At 37.5% G+C, this 25,444-nt stretch overlaps 1 protein-coding gene across 1 annotated transcript in view; it reads left to right on the forward strand.

Annotated features, from left to right (window-relative positions):
* Positions 1 to 25,203, forward strand: part of LOC108996527 (ABC transporter C family member 2-like) — a 45,503-nt gene extending 20,300 nt beyond the window's left edge. Inside the window, exons 12-29 of the mRNA XM_035688680.1 lie at positions 1,725 to 1,832; positions 2,229 to 2,363; positions 3,239 to 3,345; positions 3,442 to 3,535; positions 9,510 to 9,677; positions 11,112 to 11,252; positions 11,795 to 11,995; positions 12,260 to 12,358; positions 12,471 to 12,623; positions 18,379 to 18,767; positions 19,687 to 19,867; positions 20,084 to 20,407; positions 21,299 to 22,055; positions 23,068 to 23,189; positions 23,517 to 23,762; positions 23,975 to 24,399; positions 24,454 to 24,458; positions 25,088 to 25,203. Coding sequence (XP_035544573.1) covers positions 1,725 to 1,832; positions 2,229 to 2,363; positions 3,239 to 3,345; positions 3,442 to 3,535; positions 9,510 to 9,677; positions 11,112 to 11,252; positions 11,795 to 11,995; positions 12,260 to 12,358; positions 12,471 to 12,623; positions 18,379 to 18,767; positions 19,687 to 19,867; positions 20,084 to 20,407; positions 21,299 to 22,055; positions 23,068 to 23,189; positions 23,517 to 23,762; positions 23,975 to 24,399; positions 24,454 to 24,458; positions 25,088 to 25,203 — 3,771 coding nt within the window. The remainder of the gene's footprint in view (positions 1 to 1,724; positions 1,833 to 2,228; positions 2,364 to 3,238; positions 3,346 to 3,441; positions 3,536 to 9,509; positions 9,678 to 11,111; positions 11,253 to 11,794; positions 11,996 to 12,259; positions 12,359 to 12,470; positions 12,624 to 18,378; positions 18,768 to 19,686; positions 19,868 to 20,083; positions 20,408 to 21,298; positions 22,056 to 23,067; positions 23,190 to 23,516; positions 23,763 to 23,974; positions 24,400 to 24,453; positions 24,459 to 25,087) is intronic.
* Positions 25,204 to 25,444: the final 241 nt, after the last annotated feature.

The raw sequence follows: 25,444 nt of genomic DNA on the forward strand, positions 1-25,444 counted from the left end.
GAGGAATAATTATCAAACCCAAGTCGAAAATACACTGAAAATTCCGTCATCGCTGGTTGTAATCTGCTGTCACCGGAACGTTCACTAGGAAATCCTGTAACATTAAATTCACCACCTATGCACCATGATAAATTCCACCAGCTATGAATTCCAGCAAGTTCTTCCTGTAACATCCTTCTACTGCTGTCCATATTCGGCCCGTAAATTCCAGCAAAAGCCCATAAATAATTATCATCAACATTCCTAAAGGAACATGCCACAATATACTCCCCAATAAATTCCTCCATTTTTTCCACCACTCTTCTATCCCACATCACCAAAACACCTCTTGAGGCCTCATCAGAAGCAAGATAAACCAAATCCACCTAAGTACAACTCCATAAACTCTTGACAACTCTCATGGGAATAAATTTCACCTTAGTTTCCTGTAAACACACTATGTCCGCCTTCCACTCACAAAGCATGTTTTTCACCCGAAGGCGTTTAGAGACCATGTTAGCCTCTTTAGCTCCCTTTGTTTTTTAGAATCTGACTTCTTCGACTGACCATGTCCAACTTCAATGGCTGTTAGTAAAGCCATGAATTGTTCCTCAAAACCCTTACACTCGATTCCAACACAGTGCTGTACCTCCTTTACTTTATGTAGCACCCAATCAGAGACATTAGCCTGGTCTGGCAGCAGGTATTTTAGTGGTATCGGATCCCCCCCAAGTCCATCTCATCTTTGACATAGCAAGATCTTCCACAGGGCAAATAAAGCTTCCATCCCCCTCTGAGGGGGTCATTTGCGACAACTAGCAGCCGAGAAGACCTCACATCTTCCCCCCCATCACTTTCTGCCTCTCAAAATAGCACTTGGGCTCTTGCAGTACCTTCAACTGTCTTGCATTTCTTGTAAGGTTCTATGCATGCCAAACTGTGACAAGCCAATTAAGGACCTACCACCACCTCCTTCCCTCTGCATACGTGCTGTACCAGCAAGCTGAGGCACTGCGTTTGTTTTCTGGCCATTGCTACTAACTGTCCTATTGCCTGTAGCTCCACCTCTGATTTGTTCCCTAGGCTGTGCCGGCACCTTCAATTGCACCAGCGCCTCCCTATAGCTGCACTAGACCTCACCTCTAGTAGCCTCTGCAAGCATCCTCCTCCCCTGTAAATCACAGTTTTTTCTTCCCGGGAAATCTCTCCCAGCGCAGCAGCCATTTTCCTCCGACTCCTCCCCTCCACATCTTTAGGGATGAAGATGAAATTACGTCTTCGATCTCCACCATATTACATCAATGCCATAAATCTTCCTCGAGCATTTGAGCACTTCTGTGCTATAAAGCTTCTGTCACCCTCCCTTTTATACAGATCCTTCATCCCATTCCTCAGGATTTCCTCCAAGGTTCTGATGAACCATTGCACCACAGCTTTCCCAAGTCTTAGCTCCTTCATCACCCTCCAACTCCTCTCTGTGATGAGCACCAAGCCTCCCTCCTTCATGAGAACAAAGGCTTTTGATTCAATGACTAATCTTATCGGACCCCCCCATGATCAACAAATAATATCCTACACGTTCTAATCTACCTCAGAACACCCAACAATCCTCATCGAATGATGAATGTATGGAGAGAAATATTTGAATGTACGGAGAAAAAATATTTGAATAATATTCCCACTTAGAAAATCTTCTCATTCTCAAGATTCTATATATATATATTTATGTTTATTACTTTTTGTAGATTGCCGCTGTATTTCGTAAATATTTAAGGCTAACTCATGAAGCTCGCAAGAAATTTGCCTCTGGGAAAATAACCAACTTGATGACAACTGATGCTGAGGCGCTTCAGGTTTGCTTTCTATTCTCAATTTGTATATGTAGTTTACTTCATAGCTGATGCTTTAGAAAATCCAGGTTATTTATATTTGTGAAATCACTCTATTTTTGTAGCCATTTTGGATGTCCAATTAATGTCTTTTATTAGTGGATATTCACATAAATAATACTCTTTAAAAATACTTAGATACAGAAAAACTGTTAGTGTACATAAATCTTCATGTAATGTAAATATAATTGTGCATGTTAACAATCTACTTCAAGTAGATTCAATCCAGTTACAACAAAGTAGAAAACGCCATATTACAGATCATTTAGGAGTACTATTAAAAATATTCTTATTGTTTTTTCTGTTTGTAAAAACTAACTTGTTTGATTGTGTGACTAATTTGTTGTTTTCCTTGTACAGCAAATATGTCAAGCACTTCATACCTTATGGTCAGCTCCATTTCGCATCATCATTTCTATGGTTCTTCTTTACCAGCAATTGGGTGTTGCTTCACTTCTTGGTGCATCACTGCTTGTTCTTTTGTTCCCTATACAGGTTCAAGAGTTACCTCACTTCACTTTGTCATTATTTTTTTAAGTAAAGTATCAGTACCATATTGACTGGGATTTAGCAAATGAGTTTTAGCTAAAATGACACTTCCTCTCCTTGTGAGAATAAGATGGAGTTTGAGTTGTGGGTTTCAAACTTGCTGGATGTGTGTATTACTTACGAGTGAGAAATGAATCATATTCTATGTGGTTTGTTTTCATGTGTAGCGTGGCTTTGTGTTTGTTTAACTTGGCTTACTCTTGTGGTAGGGAAAATTGAAATGCTGTATGAAGTGGAGTAATTTCCGATTTTGGTACATAGCACTACCACTGTGATATAATAGGAACAAAGACTTTCAGGAAATGAGGACATTTTTCATGATTTGCACTTTGTAGGTCACATTCAAGCTATATGTTTTCAAGCTTGACTTGAACTGTATCAATATGTTGTCAAAGATATCTGAACAAGATGTGAAAATTAAAATTTGAAGTAAATGCCTGTGTGTGAGTTTGACATGGCTTTTATGGGAACAAGATGAAAAACAATGCAGTATCTCACATATTTCTGCATTTTACAACTTCTATGATATCTAATCATGGTATTCGTGAAACTTTAACTTTACGATTCAATAATGTTAATTGTTACTTGCCAAAAAATTTGAGGTTAATTATGTTGCTTTTTGGATCAATGAATTTTGTTTATAGGTAACCTGAAGTCGATCGATCTGACCGTGTACTCAGTGAATCAAATTTGTTTTTGTTTGTTTTTGCAAGTTGGTTAGATCTTATTATGGCTCTATTTTGTCTTTCATCTGTGCATATTACCTTAATTATTTGTTGAAATAGATTGTTTCTAATCTTTGTAAAATATTGTGGGACCAGGCGTTTCTGATAAGCAGAATGCAGAAATTGTCTAAGGAGGGGTTACAATGTACAGACAAGAGAATCGGTCTCATGAATGAAATTTTGGCGGCCATGGACACTGTGAAGTATGGTTTATTTTGCATACAGTTATATTTTTGGTTTTTTGTGAGATATATGTGCATAATGGTGAGTTGGCTGTATATGCTTAATATGATTCACAGATGTTATGCATGGGAGAGTAGTTTCCAATCTAAAGTAGAAAGTGTACGGACGGAAGAACTGTCTTGGTTCCGTAAAGCATCACGACTAGGAGCGGTATGTCATGTCACATTCAAAAATTACTTTTTGTTTCTTAATATTAGAAGAATTTGAAAATTACTATTATGTTCTGCTCTCCAGTGTTATTTCAATACATGTTATGTAGTTGTATTACTTAAAGTCATATTTTTTGTTGCATATAAAGTTACGTGCATGCTAACCAGCCCAAAAAAGAGGAAAAAAAAACACATTCATGATTTCATGGTCCCCTGGATTTCTTCTCCAGCAATTTTAGTTCCGGACAAGATTTGAAAAAAGAAAAACAGTACTCGTCATAGGCGTTATGTAATGCCCCAGTAAGTTCCACATTGGGTGGGAGTAGTGTGATAGACATGAATGAGTATGATAAAGGTGCATTGGTTCTAAGGAGCTTTAATTATAACACTAACTAGTTATTTTGGCGAACTTATAAAAAAATCAGTTATGTTGGAGAACAAATCCAGATGTGGCTTTAGCTTTCTCTGGGCCGTTATGTGTTAGCATTAGTGTAGGAGTGGCAATGTTCACAGTATTAATGATGATATGAATAGTATTAGTCAGATTTGATGTCCATCATGTTGATATCAAACACTGACAGCTTGCGTATCTCCATCCACATTATAGCTTGATGCAGAACAGGGTGTGGAAAATAGTCAAAATAATACTATTTTTTCCCAATAAAAATTTATCATTTTCCAAATCCTGTGGGAAAAAATAGTATTATTTTGACTATTTTCCACACCCTGTCCTGCATCAAACTATAACGTGGATGGAGATACACAGAGGTCAGCATTTGACATCAATATGATGGGCTTCAAATATAAGCTTGAAATCAGACTAATAAGTTGGCATGTATTGGCGATAAAAATGGAGTCTTATCATGCATTTGTGACTGTTTGTATGGCTGGAAAAGAAAACGAAAATTAATCTACTGGGTCATCCTTGTTTCTAGCCAGAGTTAATAATATTGTGTAGTGCTTACATTTCTAAGAATATCTAGTTACTAGATGTAGCCTTTTTTTTGGATTTGCCATGTCTTTCCAGAGATATAAATATTTAGTTATGTTCAACGAGGATGGTCCATGTAATATATACCCATGTGTAACATCTCCTTCCCATAGGTTAGGAGTGTTACGTACTTTCATAATTGTTCCTGGTAACAGCATGATAAAAATACCTAATTTATCGAAAAGAAATTCCCAAAAAGAATAACAAAAATATAGTCTCATAGCAAGAAAATTTAAAAATGATCTTTTAATGAAAAGGAAAGACACATATTAACTAAGTCTGAAAATCCCAAGACACATGATTTATGCCTGGCCATCAGCTCGTCAACACTATCTTCTTTACTTGGACATTTTAAAAATATAAAAAAACAAATAAATAACTAAAATGAGTCGAATAAGTAAATATAATAAACATAGGATTTTCTTTAAAGCGTGCATATTTAATACTTATACTAACATAAACATGTAACATAAACATGTAACATGTACTATGCATAGCTTATTAAACTTGTCTTTTGCTTTCCATAATGGACAGCACACCTTAACCTCCGTGTGCAGGGTTGTGCACCGGTTCCACTACTTATGCCCACAAGGGGAACCGTTTAACTTATCATAACCTACTATGATGGGCCACGCTTAAGTCTGTGACTTGCACATCCTCTAATAATTGCCTTGGTAGCATGCATCTCTTATGGCCATTCTTAAAGCTTCTTTCATAACATTCTTTTATCTTTCTTACCATGATGCATGTAGAACACATAATGACATAGCTGATTGTAATTATAAATGAAAACATATCATGACGCATGTAAAACATATGATAACATGACATTGAAACTCACTTTTATCATATAATAAATTGTTATGTAAAAATCAAATTTCAATAAAGGGCCATACACACATAATACTTTAAAAACATTGTTTACCATACATAGGGGTGTAAGGAGTTCGGTCTAGATTGGAAAAACTGACCGGACCCGGTCTCGGTCCCACAAATTGTGGACTGAAGAAATTCAGGCTGGTCCCGGGGTCTATAAATTTTGGACCGGACCGGACCGAACCCCTATATATATATTTTAAAAATATTTTTAATAATTTAATATATTATTTTTTGTATAGTAATTATTTTTTTTGATAAGTAATAATATTATATATATATATCAATAGGAGTAACCAAGTACACTAGACGTATACAAGAAAAACACCTAGCCCATACAAGAAAGCCCATAATGACCCAAAAGCCCATGAAAACCTACCCAAAATACACCAAACCCGAATTGGAAAACTATCATTACACCTCCCCGACCCCATCCCCTAGATTCCTTAAAACTAATCTTCAACCCGAGCATCACAAAGCCCTCCCTCTACCCTTCCCTCGACTTGAGTTACCTCCCTTAGTATCGTAGTTGATTGCCCATGAAAGATTCTTCAACTCCCTGCTTTTCTTAAACTTAGATTTTGTTTCAAGTGGCTCGCCTTGATTGCAGTGAGTAGTGTTTTAAATTGGTCTTTATATTCTCCCTGTTCTCCATATGAAAGTCCCAAGGTTTGTAGAAACCCGTTATCTTTATTCAGAATCCAATCCGATGTTGAACCCGATATATCGTTGATCGGAGGAAGAGAAACCAGGGGAACGACATTATCCCCAGCCACAGTACCCGGCTGCGCTCCCGACTCTAAACCTTCCCCCACACGGGGCACCAACGCCAATTCTAAACCTTCCCCCACACGAGGCACCAATGACAAATCCTTCCCGCCCAACGGTTGCTCGACATCTATATGGTTGTTGTCCCCTCCATTTGTTACCCTTGCAGATTCCTCTCCTCCATCAACATTGTGTGTATTTGCTCCACCCCTTGACGATCCTTGCTGTGCTGCTTCCTCAAGAGGGGAAGCATTACCTTTTGTTGCCCCTTTTGCATCTTCTAAAAGTGGCTCAATTGTATCTTCCAAATTACTCGAGCCCTTGGAGGGACCCTTGTCTTCAACTACAAATGAACCCTGGACAGAAGGACCAACTTCATTTGCAACTGGTGCCTGAGACCCTACAGCTCCCTCAGAAGGCATAGTGACACTGGCATGAACAAAGATGCCAGCGTCCAATGACCCTATCGTCGACACGCCCTTTGCCTGCACACTTGGTAGCACACTTGTACCCACAACTAGGTCCAGTCCCTTATCCACTTTAATCATTAGATCTCTTGCATAATCCATAACTCCCTTCAATTGGGATTTGACATCCCACAAGACTCCCTCCAACTCTCCTAATGTCACCTGAGATCTTTTGTCTCCTACAAGAGCATTGCCCTTTCCTTCTACTGCTGAGCTGATCTCGGCCTGACTACCCGCCATTGACCTCAACACCGCTACGTACGAAGCACCTTTGATTGAGAAGGCCTTCCCACTGTTTTTCCATCAACAAACTCCCCACTTGTAGTAGTGACTTTGGATTCAGTGACACTTAGAATGGATTGCAAAAAGCCTTTCCATCCAATGCCATTTGCGCCCTTCGGAATCACCAACAAACCTTTCCTCCTTTCATTTCGGAATTCAGAGAGCTGTAGAAAACTGCCCCTTCCATTAACATGACGTTGAATGCTAAAAACTCTATTACCCATCCTTAACTCTCTGAAGAAACCTTCATGGTAGTTAAGTTCTAAACAATCCTCAATCCCCTTAGCCACCCACGAAGCTGTCGTCCCCCCTAGATTCATGAACTTAGCTATAATTTTGCTACATTCAGAAATACGAAAAATATTACCTCCCTCTTTCATAAAAACGAAAGTTTTTTATTCAACTTTCAACCACCTCTCTCCTTCCAATTGGGACGAAACCGCATTGTGCTTCGTCGTCATTGTCAAACCCACTGCAAATCTGTTCCCACTTCTCCCTATTGTTCTCGCTTCATCCTCTTAAGGTAAAAAAACACAGATCCGAAGGAGGCCCTGAGTTAACGGATTTTTTGCCAAAAATCCCTGAGTTAACGGAGAAAACTACCAGTCACCATAGGATGACCAACGTCGAAGGCACACAAAATGGTCGCCTGAGTCCGTCGAAGCAGTCTGTATCGGTGGCTAGTGGAAAGGCTCAAATCACAGTTTGTCGGAGGAGGTAACGAAAGAGTAGCAGAAAAATCCCAGTCGCCGGAGAAGGACCGACGTCGGAGACCCACAACGGAGTCGTCTGGGTCAGTCGATCAGATCTGTGATGGAATCAAAGTGCTCGGCAGCCGACGCCGTCAAAGAAGAACAAAGAAAGAGTTCGCCGGCGAGGAACCGACGCCGACGGCCCTCAGCGAGGACGCCGGGGCACGTCGGCCTCGTCTGTGACTGCGGTGTCCCTCTCCGATCGATGGTGGGTGGGGGTGGCGGTGGGAAGTAGGGTTAGGGTTTCTCTCAACTCACTGTTCACACATGGGTTACGGCTTCGTACGGAGAGGAAAATTAAATCTCGCTGCTGTAATCTCAAGTTTATATATATAGTAATTATATAAGTTAATGATGTAATTTTCATCTAATTTATTATTATTGACCATATAAAATAATATATGCTATCAATTAATAATAATCATAAATCATGTGATAATTTATGTCATTATATATATAAATAGTTAATACATCATACATACTCTACTATTTACACTTATTAAATTAATTAGATAATTTTTATTTTAAATACCTAAGTTGCAAGCAAGCATGAATAATCTATGTACAATGAAATTATTTGATATTCATTAACTATATATAAAATGTATGAAATTATTAATAATTATGCATACTATGGAGTAAAGTCTAAGTTAATAAGTAGTAATTATCAACATCATAAATATAAAGAAAATTCTATACACTATACTACCATCTCACTAAGTAAGATGTGACATAGTTATCATCATTGAATGATCATTTATTGGATGCTTATTTATCATTTAATGGTGATGAATGTACCAAATCTTACTTAGTAAGATGAAAGTAGGACGAATGTGGTGTATAAGATTACTCTAAATATAATTATAGTTAAATATTTTTTTAATGAATTAGTTACATAATCCACATTAATAATTCACTTAATTTTAATTTTAGTAATTTAAATAATTTTTTTATTAATTTATTTGAAAAAAAAAGATGAAACAAAATAATTGGGCCCGACTGGACAGGGTCCGGTATGGGAAAATGATGGACCGAAAATTTCGAGTCTGATTTACACCCCTAACCATACATTTAAGGGTATGACTATGCTGCTTACCTTTTTGCTTCTATCGACAGCAAATGCGTCAATAATCACCTACTTGAAGTTGTTGTAAAAGGGTTGGACTTGATAGGGTGAGGCTGGTTCTTTTTTCAATCTCCTAAAATTGCAACTGTTATCTAGGGTTAGGGATTGGTTTTCTTGAAGAACAACACATGGGATTGCTATAAAAACTTTCAAGACTCACAACAGCCTCTGCTTTTTCTAGTTTTCAGGCCATACAATCCTTTTAATGAGACCTGAAAAACCTAATAATAGGGCTGCATGATTTTTTTGCAGTTTGTTTTGAAAAGGGCCTCTAGGAATCCTAATGGCTAGTAGTTCTAGGGTAAACATGTTGCTATTCTTTGGATCCATTTAGGAGTCATAAATGGGACTGGTTTCCAATTATCATGAATTTAACAGCCAAAAATCAAATGAGCTTTAGCTAGAAAATATTTGGGCTTATCCATTTATATATTGGCCTAATGGGCTGAACCTACTCCATTTTGAATCTAGGTTCATAATTTCATATCCAATCCTATCTCCTCAATACTAGATCCTCAAATAATAGAGCCGAACAAAATTTGGGTCGGGATGTTACAACTTACACCATGATATTTGGGCATGTGATTTGCAGGTTATATTTTGACATGAGCTATTAATTATAGGGTTCTACCTTCTCCATGAGAATAGATGTTAAGCATGGGGACCATGCAAATGCCATCTTCTTCTTCTTGACTCTCCACCTTGTTTTGCAGTTGAATGGGTTTCTACTAAATAGCATTCCGGTTGTGGTGACTGTGATTTCATTTGGAATGTTCACTTTGCTCGGTGGGGATCTGACACCTGCAAGAGCATTTACTTCCCTTTCTCTGTTTGCAGTGCTTCGCTTTCCCCTGTTCATGCTTCCCAATATAATAACTCAGGTTTTTTCTTCTTTACCTTCATAAAAAATCTCATTTACTGCTGGATTAATCTGTGCAATGCTTTTGCATGTAGACAGGATAGATAATTATGTTAGTGGTTTGACTGCTTACTTATTCTGCTCTATGTTACTTAATCTGAGTAGTAGTGTATCGCTCAGGGACATTGAAATTGCTGATCCTTAGGAAATTATTAAATGTAACTGTATAAGACTGTTCTTATGTTGTGTTTCTTAATCATGCTAATAATATAAATCTAAAGAAATGCTTATACTTATTTTCTATTGGAATATGAACTAATAAAAAAACTTATTGTCTAACTTATATAAAAAAAAAACATATTGTCTATTGGATTATGAAATTTCTCTGCATATTTAGACTTTGAGTATCTTCTCTGGATAATATAAATGTCATCTTGAATTAGTGGCTTGGTTTGCGGGAGTGGTTAGTTCAAATGGGTCCATTTCTTTTCTAAGAGAATTAGAAGGTAACAGTATACTTGATTAAAATGATCACCATTCTTTTAAGCAATTGCGTATTTACAGAAAATTCGCTCTATTGTGTTATGTAATCAGGTGTACACAAATGTCATACCATCTTCCCTTATATCATTTCTCATGCTTTTGAAAATCTAATTCATTGTCCTCTCTCTCTCTCGCCCCTCTCCTGTAGGTCCTTGGCCTTCCTCATATAAGGTTTCTGTGTATGCTATCTGGTTTAATGGCCTAAAATCTTTTGAATCTCTGTTGTTAGGCTGCTCACTTTTTGCACATAAGGTTTTAACTCCTTTTTGGTTGTTTGTCTTTTCTGCCAAAAGGTAATTATATTTAGGAAAAGAGATATAATGTCACTAAAACTACTGTAATTACTCAGAGATAAAGAAAGGAAAAGAAAAGAGATGCTGCATAAAATTAAAATTTTCAATATCTTGAAATGTCTGACAAACCCAGCAACGTTCTTCTATATGAGAAACTCCATCCAACTTATCTTGATGTCAATTTTCAAGTGAAAAATCTTGGGCAAAGTGGGTCCAGCTCAAATGGCACCTCTTCTCGCTCTTAGAAATGTGGAAAGCACGGTTGCTGGTGACACTCATTGGGTGCTTGTAAAACTTTCGATCAAAAACTTGCTTTTTAAATAAAAAATCTATTGGCGAGCCTCCTTATTGACACACCCAAAATACCGTCGATTGGAAGTCTTCCACATTAGCTACCAAAATTATTGGTTTTTCGACTTTTTTAAAACAGTAATGGGTCCCTTAGTAAGTTGTGTTTTTACATGCAGGCTTGTATGTAACAGAACATTTTTTTTAATAGTGATAATGTGAATTACTTCTTCATCGACTTAAACTAGTTGTCTGTTTCTTGGCCTTTGATGCTTCCTTGTTTTGTGAAAAACTGTTGTTTCTTTCCTTCTAATGCTGCCTTAATTTGGCAGGCGGTTAATGCAAATGTATCCTTAAAACGCCTGGAGGAACTACTCTTAGCTGAAGAGAGAATTCTTCTACCAAACCCACCCCTTGATCCACGACAGCCAGCTATCTCAGTCAAGAATGGATGCTTTTCTTGGGACTCTAAGGTCTATTTTTAATGTAGATTCTTTTGTGTTACATGTGTACATACATTATCACATTCATTTTTGTATTATCATGACATATTACTATTTTAGGCTTGATTCCTGTTTCTTGCTTACAGTTGTTAATTGTTCATTTTAAATAACTTTTGAAATAATTCATTCTTCTACAATGAATGCATGTAATAATCTTGATATTGTTTTCATTATTATATTTAGTTATTTTATGTTGTTACAATATATATTCCCAAGTAGAGTACATAATGACGTAAATTTATTTGGGTAAAAATCATGTTTTCTGATGGCACTATGGTACTGAGGCGAATCCTGAGTAATGTCATTATTCTCTAATATCATCTGTTCTCATGGTAGTTTCTTGTATTACAGCTCCACGGCTGAAAAGCCTTATCTTACGGGCTCTCCTTTTTAAAGAAATTGCTTGAGCGTTCTCTTGTACTTGGTGACATTATGAATACTGTAAACTTTCTAGGTTTTGCTTATCCTTTGTCGGGAAACTAGCAGTTCCTGAATTTAATTTTTCTTTCCAGGCAGAGAGGCCCACACTGTCAAATATCAATTTGGATATATCTGTCGGTAGCTTAGTTGCAATCGTTGGCAGTACTGGAGAAGGGAAGACATCACTTATTTCTGCAATGCTAGGGGAACTTCCTTCAATCTCAGATGCCAGTGTTGTTATGAGAGGAACAGTTGCCTATGTTCCACAAGTTTCATGGATCTTCAATGCTACTGTAAGAAAGCTTATATTTTGTACTTATGTATATTGTCTAAAACAAAAATGTATCATTTAAAAAAATTAATTTGTTTTGCAACAATCTTACAAACTTTGCTATTGTACACATGCAGATTAAGTGACAATTCTGCTTGTCACTTAACAAAAAAAATGGTTAGGGTAGCTTCAATAAATCAATCTAGCTCTAGTGGTCATTTTTTGTTAATTATGTGAATTTAGTGACCTTTGGTTTTTATTTACATATTTTCTTTTTACTTTGCAGGTGCGTGATAACATTTTATTTGGATCCGCTTTTCAATCAGCAAGATACGAGATGGCAATTGATGTGACTGCATTGCGACATGACCTTGACGTACTACCTGTAAGTATTTCACAACGTCTTGTAATGAAGTTAAGGATGTTTTTCGTGAAGTAACATATTATTCAACTATTGTAGGCCTCAATTTAACATGTCTTGCATGCTTAATAATTAGGGAGGTGATCTTACTGAGATTGGTGAGAGAGGAGTCAATATTAGTGGCGGCCAAAAGCAAAGAGTTTCTATGGCCAGAGCCGTATACTCTAATTCTGATGTGTACATTTTTGATGATCCCTTAAGCGCTTTGGATGCCCATGTGGCTCGACAGGTAACCGTTTCATGTTAGACAATACTCATTCACTTTTTATTTTGCCTTTGCTGCTTCTACATTCTATTTCAAGCTGTATATAGATTATATAATCTGTGGTTGTGTTACAAAGGTGTGGCTCCAGTAATTTCTTCTCCCAAGGTTTAGGCCAGTTTCGTCTCAATCTATCGTTATAGATTGGGTTAGTAAAAAAAAGTCTGCTGGGTTATATTTTAAAATGAACTGGACTATTTCAACATGCCATGCAATATAAGAGTGAATAAGCACGCTCACAAGTGTACAATTAAATGTAATCAGTTATTTAATTTATGCGCATTTTTTTCAATTATTTTAAGAAGCCTGTAAAAATTATCAGCGGTCCATTTTACTTGTAAGGTTATATTTCTTCTCCAGTCATGCAGACTTGAGCAGTAATAACCAAGCACTATTGTGTGAATGGGGTTATTTTTGGAGATCTGTTATTGGAGTTAAATATTGGGTAGTCTAGTTAGTGGACTTCTGAGTTGTTGAGGACTTGGGGATCTAGTCTTCAGAGAAGTGTTGGAGTAGGTCGGGTAAGGATTCTCAGCTTTATAAACTTAATGCTAGGAGGTAGTATAGTCCATTTTGTTTTTGGCATGATGCATTTTGGGGGTACATTCCGATTAATGACATGTTTCCAGATTTATTCAGGTTAGTAGAAGATAAACATGCGTCTCATATTGGGAGGATGGCTTCTAGAGACTTTGGCTCTAAGACGGTGGGCCTCATCCATGACTAGAGACTCACGGTCAAGTCGTGGTCTCTGTGATTGTGTGGCCACCTGTAACATCCCCAGGGAGGCCCAAGCCACATCTGGGCCTATACTCTAAAATGACTTCTCTTTCTCAAGTAATGTGGGATCCTATATACCACCTACCCTTATTAGTCAGTATGGGGTATTACACTACCACTTTGACCCTAGAGGCCACGGTCACAAGTCTGATCAATCTCCGAGGTTTCTTGCCATAAAAAAGAAATTAGAATTTGTTGATTTGCTTGGCTCTTTTATTCTAAGATGCCAATAGAGCTCACCCTAAGGATTGAAGTGGAAGTTGAACTGCAGTCATAACCATAATATTTCTTCTTATTATGAGGCTTTAAAGAGGATTTAGGTGACTTCCAATTCCTTTAGAGGGGTATATGGCTTACCCAAGCCCCTAGAAAATCTTTTCTCTTGCCATTTCAACTGTGGATATTTGTTTCGAAAGAAATTATCTTTACAACCGATGTAAGCAAGTATAACGGTGATATGATATTTCATCAGATGATTGCACAAAGGGGGCATAGGTTGTAGAAAAGAAAGAATGGAAAAGAATGATAAAGAAAGTAGATAAATTATTGATCGGATCTGAAATTTAAGTTTGAATTCAGTTTGATAAAAGATCTTCCTATGTTATACTATTTAATTCTCATTGAATCAATTTTAGAGTTCAAATATTGTTATTCATTACATTGCTCTGATTCAAGATGATCTTGTCAAAAGAAATACTCTTCCTAGACTAGTGCTATGGGAAAATTCAGCGTTGTGTGTTGACCATTTGTTGGTTCATTTTTTTGTGGTAAAAGGATGTTTAGGACTTCTATTTTTATGTGTTTGGGGTTGAATGGATCATACCTCAAAAGGTGATTAATGTGCACTTGATTTGGAAAAGATTGTTTGGACGACATTGGATCAATCTCATTTAGGATGCAGCCCGTTTGTGATTTGTGTGAATGATTTAGAATGAGAATGTGAGCTGTCTATTTTTGAGCTTAAATTTTGTTCTTATGATTTTTATGTGAGTGATTTAGTGCTTATGGAACTATTTTTTGAGCAATCCAAAAAAAGGTCAAGTCACATATGGACTTGTACTTGGAAAGGGCTTGTCAATGTTACAATTATAGTCTTTTGAAATCATTATAAAGGGCAATAACTTCACCCTCCCATGAAATTTTGCATTCCATTTACCACTTCCTATACATTTTTATTTTATTTTATTTTTTTATATTTAATAAGAGATTTTATTACCAAGAATAGGCATAGCTCTAGTACACAGGAAGTATACAAGAGGAAATACCTACATACACTCTAAAAACTGAAAAAGACTAAAGAAAGTCAAGAAAATCATCTCCATTCAATACAAAAGCCTTAGCCCACACACTCCAATTATTAAAGAAAAACCCCCTAAGTTCTCCCATCAAGCGTTCTCTGTCTTCAAAACACCTCCCATTCCAATCTGGAATTTCCTGCATGAACCCACAACAAGCTATCCTCCCTTCCCTGCACAATCTTCAAATCAAATAATCTTCCAAAAAAATCTGAGACTACATTCACTTCCCAATCATGCACATCTCTCTCAAATTCAACATTCCATTGAAGATTATTATTCAAAATAGAAGGAATCAGCCACTGCAGCATCTTGGTCTCTAACAATTCTAAAAAGGGGAGGGAAAACATTCTTGAGGGCTGAATCCCCACACCAAATATCATGACAAAAATGTATCCTAGTCCCATCTCCCACCTTAAATTTAAAACGATTGTCAAACTCCCCCCAGCCCATCTGAATGGACTTCCACCACCCCATATGCTCCTCTTACTTCATTAGAACACCAACTCCCCCACATTCTCCCATATTTAACATCAACAACATTTTTCCATAATGCATCCCTCTCAATATGATATTTCCATAGCCATTTCCCACGAAGAGCTTTGTTAAAGAGCCTCAAATTTCGCACCTCCAAACCTCCACACGAAATCGGTTGACACACCTTATTCCAACTTACCAAATGAAACTTTCTTTCCTCCCTTTACCTCCCCACAAGAAATTCTGAAAAATCCTCTCAATTCTATTTGCCATCCCTGCCAGCATAGGGAAAAGAGAAAGGAAATAAGTAGGAAGATTAGACAAGGTACTCTTAATCAAAGTAATTCTTACCCCTTAAGGCAAATATAACTTTTTCCAACCTGCTAACCTCCTCTCAATCTTCTCGATCTTAGGTATTATAATCTTCTCCCTTGAATTCTTGTCATTTTCGTCGGGTCATTTTGTTGTAGGTAACACGGTTCAAGTTTCACATTTCTAATTGGGATTGACTTTGATACCTTTTGTAATGACCTAAGGAAAGCTCAACCCATAATTAGACTTATACTTGTATAAAAAAATGGACTTCTACTACAAAAAAACTAGTCAATGTTACAATTGGAGTCCCTTGGAATCATTGGGCAATAACTTTCTTCCAAGAAATGCGAGATCCCATTTGCCACCTCTTATACTCAATTTAGGGTATTATGGTTCTTTCTATTGTAGATTTGTTAGATTATTCAAATCTTGGTTTGTAGGCTCAAGTCGGGAGTGTAGGGGCTCTTGTGTAAGCTTAATATGGAGAAGCCCTATTACAGAATCAATTGGAGATTTTTGCTCTATATGCTCAAGAGATGTGGCTTTGGCTTGAAATGGTGTTCTTGGATCAACCAGTGTATCTACTGTTTGTTTTTCTGTCTTGGTGAATGGCACACCAAAGGGCTTTTTTAAAAGCGCACGAGGCTTGAGACAATGTGACCCTCTATCTCTGCTACTTTTCGTTTTTGTAATGGACGTTGTTAGCAAGATGATTTTAGAGGTCATGGAGGGCGGGTTCTTATCCGAATTCATAGTGGGGGAGGCAAATACTAGCTCACTTCACATATCTCACCTATTATTTTTTGATGATACCCTAGTCTTTTGTGGCACTAGTCGTGATCAAATTCGAGCTCTGAGGGCACTCCTTTTATGCTTTAAAGCTATTTTGGGGTTGAAGGTGAACTTGGCTAAATTAGTAGTCTCAGTGGGGAATGTTCCGTATGTGGAGAGCATGGCCCACATTTTGGAAAGCAAGATATCCCAACTGCCGATGAAATATTTGGGTCTTCCTTTGGGTGCCTCGTTCAAATCGAAATCTATTTGGGATGTAATAGAAAAAATGGAGCGGAAACTGGCTAGTTGGAAGAAGATATACCCATCTAGAGGTGTTTAATCAAAAGTACCCTATCCAACTTGCCAAACTACTTTCTATCACTATTTCCGCTTCCCACCAAGGTGGCTCATTGCATGGAGAAACTTCAAAGGGATTTCTTTTTCTTTTCTTTTTTTTTTTTTGGGGATGAACGATGAGTTTAAATTCCATTTGGTAAAATGGGATACAGTGTGTTCCCCTATCTCAAAAGGAGGATTGGGTATTCGCAACTTGCAATCTTTTAACAAAGTTTTGCTTGGCAAATGGCTATGGAGTTTGGTGAACCATGGGGAGGATGGTGTTCGAATGAGGTAAGTGGGCCATATGGGATGAGACTATGGAAACACATAAGAAGAGGATGGGATGCATATTCAAGAAATATCCGTTTTGAGGTGGGTGATGGATCCAAAATAAAATTTTGGCATGATGTATGGTGTGGTGAAAGGACACTCATGGAAGCTTATTCCGAATTCTATGGCATAGCAAGAAGGAAATAAGCCTCAATTGCGGACCTCTTAATCCTATCTAATGGTATTGCCCAATGAAATGTTACATTCTTTAGAGATGCACAAGATTGGAAAGTTGACACTTTTTTGAGTTCTATGATCTAGTGTACTCCACCTGTATAATGAGGTGAGCTGAAGATAAGATCATTTGGTGCCCTTCTAAGAAAGGGAAGTTCACAGTCCGCTCCTACTATCATGTCATGACCACGCATAATATAAATTCATTTCCATGGAAGAGTATTTGGAAGACTAAAGCACTTTTGAAGGATTTTTTTTTGTATGGACAACCTCATTGGGGAAGATACTAAAGATAGACAACCTACGGAAATGCCACATCATAGTCATGGATTGGTGTTGTATGTGTAAAAAGAGTGGAGAATCCATAAATCATCGGTTACTACATTGTGAGATTGCTACGACCATGTGGAATGACTTCTTTGCTCGGATAGGATTAGCTTGGGAGATGCCGAAAAGGGTAATTGACCTCCTAGCTTCTTGGTGAAGTATCCAGGGCAACCCTCAGATTGCAACAGTGTGGAAGATGGTCCCAATTTGCCTATGGTGGTGTATTTGGAGTGAGAGAAATGCAAGAAGCTTTGAAGATTGAGAGCGATCAACGGATGAGCTTAAAAGTTTATTTTTCAATACTTTACTCCATTGGTCGATTGTAATTGATTTTAATGGCATGTATTTTCATGACTTCCTTGTATTGCTAAACTAGCATGCATAGGCGATGCTCTTGTATATGTCCCGTATACTCGGGCCTTTGTCTATTTTATGCTCAATAAAATTTTGTTTATCGATAAAAAAAATAATATAAAGTTTGAATCGAGTGGATGAACTAAGTATTTGTATCTTTTAAAATCTTGCCCCTAGAGGTTGGCTCAAGTGGTATGGGCCTTGGTCTTGATGGTGTGTCCCTCCAGGTCTAAGGTTCAAATCTTCTTGGGAGAAAATAATTTTTAGGGGCCATCGGACTGGTCGAATTTCTAGGGGAACTCCTTATTGAGGGGCCTATGCACCCCCAGGATTGATTGGGACTTTGTTCTCGAACACCCAATGCCAATAAAAAAATTGTTTGCGTATACATATCTTTGCACATTTCTGACTATGCTGTGTGTTCTTAAATGTATTTTTTCCATTTATTTTTTTGCAAAATTAATAATACAACCATATTAGAATTCTGAAAGTTTTGATAGAACTGTTGTTTAAGATTATCTTCTAGTGTTCTAACTTGTGTTGCTAATGATCTTCAGGTTTTTGATAAATGCATTAAGGGAGAACTAAGAGGAAAGACCAGAGTCCTGGTCACAAATCAGCTACATTTTCTCTCACAGGTCGATAGAATCATTCTGGTCCATGAAGGTGTGGTGAAAGAGGAGGGAACATTTGAGGAGCTTTCTAATACAGGCATACTGTTCCAAAAGCTAATGGAAAATGCGGGAAAGGTGGAAGAATATGAGGAAGAAAAGGAAGAGGTTGATACCATTGATCCTAAGACCTCTTTGACACCTGTTGCAAATGGATCGGTGAACGATTTTTCAAAGAATGCAAACCCTACAAATAAAGCGAAGGAAGGCAAGTCTGTTCTTATCAAGAAGGAAGAGCGGGAAACGGGTGTTGTCAGTTTGAATGTCTTGAGAAGGTAACAAAATGGCACCTTAATTTATGTGGCAATTCTGTAAGTAGAAATTGTATTTTTTAGTTTATTGAAAATGAGAATTCAAATTAGTACCGATGATTGATTAAAAAATAAGTGGTCAAAATTTTTGCATTTTGAATAGGATATGCAGTTCTTCTAGACCTCAAGCATTGCTATAGAAAAATATTTGATTTTATTCTTCATCACCCTTGAAACCTTGAAAAACTTTGGCAAATCAAATTTTATTATTTCTTAATGGTTATAGAGTGGGATTCTTATTCAAACAGGGGCCTTGATGCTTGTCTCATGCTAAAAACTGGTTGCATTGTGTTTCTTTATTCCTTAACCTTCTAAATATGAACAACACACATATTTCCTTTTCCAATATGGATATTCCTTCCATCATCCACATTGAATCAAACTCCAAATCCTAAAATGAAACCATTCAACAACTACCATGCTAAAGTATCCAATAGATTATGAAGCAGTGTTTCAAGAACCATAAATTCAAAATGCAATCCTCAAGAAGAGCTCATAATTTTTAAGGGATTGTAGATTCACGTGTGAGGTAAATTGAACATGGATTGGAAGCCATAGATGATTGAGATAGAGACAGAGAAGATTTTGGAACAATAAAGAGTGAGAGTATAAAGATATGCAAAATGTAGGAGAGAGAGAAATTAAAGCAGAAGAAGAATGATAGAAGAAAAATAGGGGTGATGGGAGAATGGAAAGATACGATATCTCCACGGAATGCTTGATATGGGATCATATACCATAAAGTCTGTGCTTAATGATTTGCTGTTCAGACATTAGCAGTTTATTCAATCCCAAGTTAAAATATGATGACCTATCAGTTAACCTGTTTGTAATGGCTTCTTTTTCCTTATTTTGAAGGAGTTGATCCAATTTTTGGGTACAGGTATAAGGATGCATTAGGGGGCCTATGGGTGGTTATGATACTATTTGCATGCTATGTCTTTACTGAAGTTCTTCGAGTTTCAAGTAGCACATGGTTAAGCCATTGGACTGATCAAGGCACTTCTGTGGGATACAATCCTGGTTTCTACAATCTGATATATGCATCTTTATCATTTGGCCAGGTATGATTACAGTTAAATGATAATTGGCTTAAATTTTTATAGTAAACTCCTTGGAACACATGCTGCCCCCCTTCTTTTGTATGGCTTAAGTTCAGTATTTGCTGCTATTTTGAGAAGTTGGGTGTTTATGTCTGGTTACATTTACTTATGTCTGGTTTCAGCTGGAAATATCTGGGCTTTTAAATGTATTTGTATCCCATACACTTTCTGGTTCAGGTTTTGGTGACATTGGCGAACTCTTATTGGTTGATTATATCAAGTCTCTATGCTGCCAGACGGTTGCATGATGCCATGCTTGGATCCATACTAAGAGCTCCGATGGTCTTTTTTCAAACCAATCCACTTGGACGGATCATCAATAGATTTGCAAAGGATTTAGGGGACATAGATCGAAGTGTTGCTACATTTATGAACATGTTTCTTGGCCAAGTATCGCAGCTCCTTTCTACTTTCATCTTGATAGGAATTGTGAGCACGATGTCTTTATGGGCCATAATGCCACTTTTGGTTTTGTTTTATGCGGCCTACCTATACTATCAGGTATGGAAAAATCTTATATTTCAGTTCTTCATGCTCTTTGCATTTATGGGACTCATAAGTTATACTCTATCAATATATTGAGTGAAATCAGATTCATGTTGCATATAAGTAAATGTTGCACGAGTCCAGAAGAAGTTCAAGTTCATTGGCAGCAGATATAATGGTAACACAGATGCTTCCTTGATGTTATCTAAACAGAAAGCAAACATTCCGATGAAGTCAACCATCTTATTGCTCAAATATGTTTGGCTTTAGTTTATCCTTTTCTCACGTGCTGCCCAGTAAATCTCCAAATCAATATTTATTTTCTTCTACCCTCCTGTAACTTTTTCAAGCTTCCTCGTGTCTTTGAAGTTCTCCAACATGTAGCAATCACTTTGTTTTGGTGGCGCCAGCTAATGACACTCTGTAGCGGATGACTGACCCATCTCATCTGGTGTTCATGTTGTCTTCTTGATTTCTATGCACGGTTGGTATGGGCGGTTATTTTTGTGATTTTGTAACTTTCCAAAGGTTATACTAAGTTAAAGTCTCTCTCTCTCTCTCTCTCTTCTCCCTGATGAAACTGTGAGAGTGGGCTGCAGAATATGGGGCAGCAATCCCGCTGTCCATATCCCCATCCTTCCTTTTTAAAGTGCATAATTCTTCCTTTTCCTTGCTCCCCTTCCCCTCATATTGGGGCAGAGGTACCACTTGACTAGAAAGGCTAGTGGTAACTTGGAGTCCCTCGCAGATCACAATAAACTGGATTAAATTTTTTAGTCCTTCACTTATCAATAAATAAATAAATTTTTTTAGTCCTTTACTGTTCATACACACTTCCACCGGTGAGCATTTTATTTTCAAGAAGTGTAGTTGATATTTAATGTGATCATCATTTTATTTCTTTAGAGCACAGCACGGGAAGTAAAGCGCTTGGACTCCATCAGCAGATCTCCTGTTTATGCACAATTTGGAGAAGCACTGAATGGTCTATCAACTATTCGTGCATACAAAGCTTATGATCGGATGGCGGATATCAATGGGAAGTCTGTGGACAACAATATTAGATTTACCCTTGTGAACATGAGTGGAAACCGCTGGCTAGCAATTCGTTTGGAAACATTGGGAGGCCTCATGATTTGGTTTACAGCTACTTTTGCTGTCATGCAGAATGGGAGAGCAGAAAACCAGCAGGCATTTGCATCCACCATGGGCCTTCTTCTTAGCTATGCTTTAAACATTACGGGTTTGCTGACTGGTGTACTCAGACTTGCAAGTTTGGCTGAGAATAGTCTAAATGCAGTTGAGCGGGTTGGCACATATATAGATTTGCCTCCAGAGGCTCCTCTTATTATTGAGAGCAACCGGCCCCCTCCTGGATGGCCTTCTTCAGGATCCATTAAGTTTGAGGATGTTGTCCTACGTTATAGGCCTGAACTTCCTCCTGTCCTGCATGGATTGTCTTTCACAATTTCTCCAACTGACAAAGTGGGAATTGTTGGAAGGACTGGGGCTGGGAAATCTAGCATGCTCAATGCTTTATTTCGTATTGTAGAACTGGAAAGGGGAAGAATATTAATTGATGATTATGATGTTGCTAAGTTTGGACTGGAAGATCTACGTAAAGTTCTTGGAATCATACCACAGTCCCCAGTTCTCTTTTCAGGTACACTGACCACAATCTCTCTTTAAATCCATATGACAGCTGAGTGCGCTTGGCTCCTCCTTGTTTATTTGACTTCAACCTGGTTTTTTCTTTTCCTTGATGGAAATGTTTCATTGGATTCAAGAGATTTACTCCACTTTCTTAAACTGCAGTTCTATGACTACTCCCATAAAGTGACCTTATTTTATTTTTTTTTTTTTCTTTTCCATTCTGAACCATTTTATCCAGATTAACATTGAGAACGGTTGCACTTGAGGCCCAGTTTTTAAAGAATGCCCTAGTGTCCAGATCCATGACCTAATAATGGTCAATATGTGCGCTGTCATGACTTTTAATGTCCAAAAAAGGTGTCTGGTTGCTTGTTTCTATTATTATTTGTGTACTTACAGAAGGCATATATTCGCTAAAACTGAAGGGAAGGGGTAAATGCAACTTTGAATTGCAAATCAGGGTGAATATTCCATGTTCTACTAATGGCTTTTCTCTAAATAAAACTAAGCTATTGGTAAAATTAACCCATAAAATGGCCCACAACCAGGAATTGAGGAATTACAAAAACACTCATAATTCTTGGCAAACCAAAAAAAGAAAAATTATTACTGACAATCGCTTATTCTTGGACTGAAAGGACTTCTTTCTTGGTTTTTTTTTTTTTTTTTGGGCTTAGACTTAAAAAATGGAAGCTTCATATAAAACCAGTCTAATTCTATAGATGTGGCATTAATGGGTTCATGTCCAACTTATCGATCAGTATACTTATTGGGTTGTTCAGTGTACAGTACAACTATGTTTCACTTGTGTTAATGAATGTTTGCTCATTGTGTCATGGATTCATCCAACTTTCAGCTATGTCATGTTTAGGACATGTATGACACGGCCCTAATATTATGGGAGGCTATATTTTTATTTTTCTGATGAGAGCCTTTGCTTTTCAAGTTGACTGTTTTAATTAATTAAAAGACATGAATGAAGTAGCCTTTTTTATTCTAATATTGACCTTATAACTTCCCAGGATCTGTGAGATTTAATCTTGATCCTTTCAATGAGCACAATGATGCTGACCTTTGGGAGGCATTAGAGAGGGCACATTTGAAGGACGTAATCAGGAGGAATTCTTTTGGTCTGGATGCTGAGGTAAATGCTTATTCTTTTTAACTAGATGATTTGGGTTGTGGATGTAAAACGCTAACTCATAAGTCACCCATTCTGGAGGATTTTGTTGTTTGATGAATAGACCTTCTCCTCACCCATTCTGGATGACTTTGTTGTTCGATTAATTTACCTTCTTCCTTACTCTTCAACTATAGATTGTCTTTAGGGTTTCACTTTATTTTTAGCCTTAAATCTGTCAAGAGGCATTTTTATAATTTTCACCAGAAGTAGCTTATATCCTTGTGATTTTTAAAATTTAAAAGAAAAATGTAACTGTTAACTGAGAGTGACGTTGTATATCCTGTGAAGGTTTCAGAAGCAGGGGAAAATTTCAGTGTTGGACAGAGGCAACTATTAAGTCTTGCTCGGGCATTGTTGCGGAGATCAAAGATACTGGTTCTTGATGAGGCTACTGCAGCGGTTGATGTTAGAACTGATGCCCTTATTCAGAAAACTATTCGAGAGGAATTTAAATCATGTACAATGCTTATTATTGCTCATCGACTGAATACCATCATCGACTGTGACCGGATCCTTCTGCTTGATGCTGGTCAGGTATGTGTTGTGAGCTTTTCCAGCTCATTTCTTTCTTCTTGTTATTGTTTTTTTTTGCTGCTGTAATAACCGTGTTTGATGATGAGAAATGCTGAAAGTTTGAATGAGTCGAATTTGAGAATCCATGACATTTTTTAAGCTGATTTTGTTTGACCTTCAGTCTTTAGCTTCATCTAGTTTCTTTGTTGATATAAAATTCATGCGTTTTTCAGGTTTTAGAATATGATACCCCAGAGAAACTGCTGTCAAATGAAGAAAGTGCTTTCTCTAATATGGTACGAAGTACAGGGGCAGCAAATGCTCAATACTTACGCGGCTTGGTACTTAGGGTAGAAGAAGAAAACAAGTTGGCAAGAGAGAACAACCAGGTTGATAGACAGAGGAGATGGCTTGCCTCTTCCCGATGGGCTGCTGCTACCAAGTTTGCAGTTGCTGTTAGCCTTACCTCATCACATAATGATCTTCAACGTCTGGAAATAGAAGATGAAAACAGTATCCTCAAGAAAACAAAGGACGCAGTGATAACTCTACAGAGGGTTTTGGAAGGAAATCATGACAAAGTAATTGAAGAGTCGCTTGATCAATACCAGATCTCAAGAGATGGATGGTGGTCAGCTCTTTACAGGATGGTTGAAGGTACAATTGAAAGTCCCTGGTTGTATTATCAATTTACACGAGCTACACACATCTAACTTGGTGGATGGATTCATGCATGAATTTTGAATAACCGTGAATTTTGTACAGTTGGATATTATCCTTATCTTTTTCACCTTTTGTTTCTAGGCGTTTTTTTTGTTTGTCGGAGGGCATGAGTACTGCACGAATGGCATATTAACTGGGTGTTTTTTTTTTTTTTTTTTTTAAAAATCTAAAACTTCTAGGCAAAATCTGTTGGTTACATAACTGGGGGGCCAATAATACCTGAAATTATAATTTCTCAAGTCTCATCCAGAAGGGAAAAAATCAGAATTTCTTAGAAACCACCCCCTATACCAACAATACAATCATTACAGCCCATGGACTTGAGGTTCTTCCTTACAAGGCTTACTCCCATTTTTGCCCATTTTTAATTGTCGCCTTTTCTCGCTTTCTTTACTTTTCTTTATCTGGCCAATGCCATTGCTACTTAGTAATAGTGATAAAATAAATGGTACAAGTCACATGTGGATCCTTTAAACTTTGTTTATATTGTACTAAAGGATTGTGTTAATCTAGAATATGATTTGTTTTAAAAAACAGATTACCCGCACCCCCCCAGTCTACACAGTTAATATGTTTTACTTTATTTCAACACCATCTAATATACCCTCTATCGTGACCCCAAGCTGTGATGAGTGGTAAGCTAGCTCGAACAGATCTCAACATTCAGAGCATGAGTTTCTGGGATGACAGATCTGGCTGGATCTGGGACCCAGCATTCAAATGTGGTATGACGTTTTAGCTAACAGGTTTTCGCGAGTCACAGAAACCGACGATGGGTACACGCGACAAACTGAGTTTACTATTTTTGTGATTATTCTTGTCTTTTCTAACGGCAAACAGTGAGGATTGGCATTATAAGACACGCTGCTTTAGGTAAGTTTTGTTTTGAACGAAGTTGACTTTATGAATATGTATTATATCAGTACTTGCTATGAATAACCCAAAACCGTCCAAACGCCCTGTCTCTGCAATGTCACGTC

Source organism: Juglans regia, chromosome 3 (assembly GCF_001411555.2).
Source record: "Juglans regia cultivar Chandler chromosome 3, Walnut 2.0, whole genome shotgun sequence".
In the NCBI taxonomy this organism is placed as follows: domain Eukaryota; kingdom Viridiplantae; phylum Streptophyta; class Magnoliopsida; order Fagales; family Juglandaceae; genus Juglans; species Juglans regia.